The sequence below is a fragment of the Mastomys coucha genome, unplaced genomic scaffold (genome assembly GCF_008632895.1).
Source record: "Mastomys coucha isolate ucsf_1 unplaced genomic scaffold, UCSF_Mcou_1 pScaffold18, whole genome shotgun sequence".
NCBI lineage: Eukaryota > Metazoa > Chordata > Mammalia > Rodentia > Muridae > Mastomys > Mastomys coucha.
Window position 1 is genome coordinate 86,783,048 of NW_022196900.1, and position 5,562 is coordinate 86,788,609.

The 5,562-nt window shown below is 43.6% G+C and overlaps 1 protein-coding gene across 2 annotated transcripts in view; it reads left to right on the forward strand.

Moving 5' to 3' along the window:
• The window catches only part of Snrnp40 (small nuclear ribonucleoprotein U5 subunit 40), a 28,033-nt gene that overhangs the window by 13,753 nt on the left and 8,718 nt on the right, over positions 1 to 5,562 (forward strand). For both annotated transcript variants that reach the window (XM_031378833.1, XM_031378834.1), the window contains exon 6: positions 4,185 to 4,305. In XM_031378833.1, coding sequence (XP_031234693.1) covers positions 4,185 to 4,305 — 121 coding nt within the window. The remainder of the gene's footprint in view (positions 1 to 4,184; positions 4,306 to 5,562) is intronic.

The following is a 5,562-nucleotide window of genomic DNA, read 5'->3' on the forward strand; positions in this document are numbered from 1 at the left end:
GACAACAATACTTCATGAAGGAGGTTGGTGGTAGTGGTGGTGTTTGATGATGATGATGACGACGACGACAATGACATTGTCTCTACTATGTAAAGAATAGACAGACATACAGAACCCAGAGTTTGGATCCACAGTCATACCCAAATTTATAAAAAGCACCTTGAAGAGTTTTCTATACTATTTAATTTCTTCCTTCCCTTTCATTCTTCAACTCTCTGTCCCCTGGTTGTCTTTAATAGCTGGACCTCTACTACTGTGGATCTATAGCTGCAATTCTTTGCAAAGTCACCTGTGATGGTTAATATTGTCCCCTTGACAAGAAGGTCTAGAATCTCCTCGGAGACTAGTTTCTGGGCATGCCTGTGAGGAACTGAAGTATGGATCACTGTAATGTGGAAGACCACACCCTGGGTCTTGGACCGCATGTAAAGAAGAAAGCTAGCTGAGCATCAGCATTCTTTGCTCTCTGCTTCCTGACTACAGACACAGTGTGACCACTTGCCTCATGCCCTCACTCCCTCACTGGGAGTACCCTCAGGGGGTTAGGGTTAGGGATTAACCCTTCTGTAATTGCTTTTATCCTGTTAGTCTTATCAAGCATCAGGAAAGTAGCTAAGACATAACCTGTCACCACTCCAGAGGCAGAGGACCTAAATTCAGTCCCTAGTGGCCATGTGGTGAAAGGAGAGAGCTGACTACTGCAAGCTGTCCTCTTACCCCCATGAGTTTGGGTACACTCCAAATAAATGAGTAAATAAATGTGATACTAATTTAATATGTACTTATTTTATGTTAATGCTTGGGCTGGAGAGATGGCTCAGTGGTTAAGAGCACTGGCTGGTCTTCCAGAAATCCTGAGTTCAATTCCCAGAACCACATGGTGGCTCACAATCATCTGTAATGAGTTCTTCTGGCCTGCAGGTGTCCATGCAGGCAGAGTGCTATACACCATTTAAAAGATGTGAATGCTTGCATAGATGGTGCCTCACATCTATAATCTGTAGTGCTAGCCTAGGGAGGCTAGGGCAAGAGGATCACAAACTTGAGAACAGCCTGGACAACACAATAAGACCTTATTTCAAAAGAAAACAAAAAACTGATAAGTAACCAGAGTACTGGCTGCTCTTCCAGAGGACCCCGGTTGAATTCTCAACACCCACATGGCAGTTCTCAACTGTCTATAACTTCAGTTCTGGAGAATCTGACTCCCTCACACAGGCATGCACATAGGTAAAACTAATAAACTACAGATTACCAGAGTGTAGGGCAGTTTGCATCCCCCAAAAGTTTACAATGTGCCCTTTGTGCCATATCCCATCCTAATGTCTATCAGCCACTGTGTCTGTCCTGTACTTCCTTTTCCAGAATATATGGGGTACATGAGTGTGTACCTTTGGAGGGACTGGCTTCTTTTTAGTTAAGCTACAAGAATTTGATTCTCCTATCTGCACCACAGGGACAGACAGACAGGCAGAACAATCTCATGTTAGTGACATCTTCTGACTACAAACAGCATGACGAATGCCGGGCAGTGATGCACGCCTTTAATCTCAGCACTTGGGGGGGCAGAGGCAGGCAGATTTCTGAGTTCGAGGACAGCCAGTGCTACACAGAAAAACCCTGTCTAAAAAAAGAAAAAACCCAGCATAACTGTTGTTGGTGGTCTGTGAACCATAGTGTAATATGTAAGTCTGAAGTCTGACAGGTCCTTGTAGGAGTTTCCTGTCTTCTCAGAAGACAATATGTTATACCTTTTCATAGGGCAGGTTCTCTGCAGACAGTAACTCCTAGCCAATGAATGTTGATATATGCCAGTTTTGCTCTGAAATTTGAACTTATCTCAAATATGAGGAATGTACAAATATAGTCCAAGAATATTACATTTAAATGTAGCTCTGTATTCTAGAATATCCTTCCTGTGTTTATGGAAAGCATCCTGATTCTCATAGCCATGCAGTCTTATCTTTCTAAGCTAAGTCTTCTGGTTTGGGGTTCACTGTAAATCTGTACCTCTGGTTGGCCTTGAACTCCTGGATGGTCTTCTCTGCCTCTGCTTCTTGATGCTGAGATTAAAGGTGTGTGCTACCACACCCAGCTTGTTTTGTTTGTTTGGGAGACAGGTTCTGAAACCTGCATCCTCCTACCTGTACCATCTGAGTGCTGTCATTGTAGGCATACAGGTAAACACTCGCAGTGGGTTTGTTTGTGCGTGCATGCGTGCATACATGTGTATATACATCCTCAGGAGGCAGAAGAGGGTGTCTAATCCCTTGGAGCTAAGTTATCTTGTGGCTGCTAGCCCCCCAGTATATGTCCTGGAAAATGCACCAGGATGCACTGGAGCAGTGTGTGTATGCACTTAACCACTGAGCCACCCTCCAGGATGCACTGGAGCAGTGTGTGTATGCACTTAACCACTGAGCCTCCCTCCAGCCCCACTCTTCAGATTTTATATATCATACATGCATTACCCAACTCCTTTCTGAAAAAAAGTAAGTGCCATGATTTAGGGGATGTCAGTTATTTTATTAATTTAGGAAAATTACATGGCAGTATTAAATGAAATTTTTTATAATGACCTTCACAAAATTGCTAATCTTTTTCCTTGTGACATCCAGGCTATTTTTGTTGGTGTTAATGTTTATTTTTACATATTTGCTTAATTGCCTATTATGTAAATATGTTTATATTTTGGCTTTAGAGTTATTTTTAGGAAATGCTCAATAATATTTAGTCCCTGCCATGAACCAGGCATATGCAAAAGCATTCTTATTTGTAATCTTTAGAATGGAAGAGCACTTGCCTGGACTGCCTGAGCCCCTAGGTTTAATCCCCAGCACCACAAAACATAGACATGTACAGAAAATGTAGGTGCTGTTGAGGCTGAGATGTAATTCGTTGGTAGTGCACAGAACCCTGGACTTGAACCTCAGCTATAAGAAACAGCAAAGGACAGGCACCTACATATTCTTTGTCTGTCTTCAGAGGAGGCTCAGAAGGGTTATTTGCATAAGTATGCCTTTCCTTTTCTTTTCTAAATGTATGTATGCACATACACATGTATGCATTGCTTCTATATCCATATATATGACATAAGATGAAAAATCTTACACAGTGTTTTCCAGTTTCTTACTTTATATAATTTCAGGCTTTGTCTATATAATTTTGTCTCATTGTCAGTTTTCCTGAGTGTCCCTGGTTGCCCTGGAACTTGTAGCAGTTCTGCCTCTGTTTCCTAATTGATGCTCCTAAATACACCACTGTGCCCAGCCTTGTGCACTTTTATTGGTATGAGATTTTTACAATTTTGTTTTGAAATGCCTGGTCTCAAGTGCATTATATAGCTCAGAGTATCTTTCTATTGATCCTTCTGCCTCTTCCCACAGGATGCTCTTGGCTTGGGGGAAGTGGGGGTGGTGAAATGGTCTCATGGCCAAGTTAGTCTGGAACTCTGTGTTGTTCAAACTGGCTTCAAATTCAAATTCCTTCTTCATCTGTTTCCTGAGTGCTGGAATTAGACATATACCACTAAGCCTGGCATTTGGTTTTATGTGGTTTTTTTTTTTTTTTCTCATTTCTAGATTTTTTATTTTTTTGGGTTTTTGAGACAGGGTTTCTCTGTGTAGTCCTGGCTGTCCTGGAACTCACTCTGTAGCCAGGCTGGCCTTGAACTCAGAAATCCACCTGCCTCTGCCTCCCAAGTGCTGTGATTAAAGGTATGTGCCACTACCACCTGGCTAGATTTTTAAATTTTAAATGATGTATATGAAGGTTTTGCCTCTGTCTCTGTGTGTGTGTGTGTGTGTGTGTGTGTGTGTGTCCATTTGTTTGGTCTGTTTGTTACTGTTTTTAAGGCAAGGTCTCCACGTAGCCCTGTTTGTTCTAGATTGGCTATGTAAACCATGCTGACCTTGAACTCACAGAGATCTGCCTATCTCTGCCTCCCAAGTGCTGGGATTAGAGTCCTGAGCCACCATGTCCCAGCTTCTCTGCTGTTTTTCTCGTTCCTTTCCTTTCCTTCTCTGGAGCAGTGTCTGTGTCATTCTAGCTATCCTGGTGCTTCCTATGTAGACCATGCAGGCCTCAAAATCCCAGAACTGGGATTAAATGTGTCTGCCACCACACCTGGCCTTTCTCTGCTGTTTTTCGATTTGAATCCTGAATGCAGTTTTGCATTTTTACAGGTTTGGGACCTACGTCAAAACAAGTTAACCTACACCATGAGAGGCCATGCAGACTCCGTAACTGGCTTGAGCTTGAGTTCTGAAGGATCTTATCTCTTGTCCAATGCAATGGACAACACAGGTAATTTTTGAGAACAGCTGTTCTGGAGCCGATGTCTGTTGACCCTTAAGTGGGTGTGGGGACTTTTAGTATTAATACCATGCATTGGGCAGTGCCGCTCAGCTGGTTAAGCTACCTACCTGTCGTCAGGCGTGATTACTTGGTTTGGACCTGGGGATCACATGATAAAAGGACAGCTGCTCCCACAACTGCCCTTTGACCTTCATAGACATCCCATGACATGTGTACCTCCTCGTTCATTTTCGAGCTCTCTCCCTCACATAGGCACACACTAAAAAAATAAATCTTGTAAAAATAGTTTTATTGGGAGTCTGTGGTAGAGTGCCTAGCATACATTCGCCTCTGGGCTCTCCAGCCACACAGAAGGACTGGAAGGAAATGTGCCTCGGGCCAGCTGAAGTCCAAGGGGAAAGGGTGCTGACAGATCTGCCTTGTCGGCTAGGAGACCATTTCCATGAGGTGATCTAGAATCCGGGGTTCTAAGACCAGGGTTTAGAAGTCTCGTCCTAAATCTCATGTGCAGGTTACGAAGTTTTACACACGGTCTCCTCAGGCTTCCTACACGGGTCGTCAGAGCTAGGCTTTCCATTTGAGTTCTGAGGTGCAGTGCATCCCAACTTGATACTAGAAGCTGTAGCTGATAGCAGAAAGAGATGAGCGGTCGTCTGCCGTGCATTTGAAGCTTTCTCACGTGCTCTTTACTGGCAGTTAGTTGTCTTCCCTCAGTAGCACTGATGTAAGACAAAAGTCCTCAGGAAAGCACCTCACCATTCTGGCTTTCCCAGCACATTCTCTTACCCTCTCCCTCCACTTCTCACTGAGTTACAGAATGGGAGGATGGGTTTTCAGTAGTGAGACGAACAGTGGCGCTGGAAATGCCTTTCCTGTGCAGACCGCAGGCTGCGGAGACTAAAGCGCAGCTGGTTCTTGGCGTGTAACAGATGCTCAGTAAGTGTTTGCTGGACGGCTGTGAATCTTTACTTCCTGATCATTCTCGTGTGTAGCTGCCCTTGCTGTACAATGGCTCTCGCTGCTGTGCACAGTGCATGATGATGATCTTTTAGATGGATTTGTCTTTGACTAGTCTAGCCTTCTGAAAGTAAGGAACATGGAGCTTTCCCTACATAGCTGTTAAAATAGTAAGAATTGCTTGTTATTGTTATCCTTTAAATAGGCTTATGTTTTTTAAAAGCTCAAAGTTAACCTCAGCTACATAGTCCAGGTTACCCAGGGCTACATGAGGCTGTATCCAAAAAA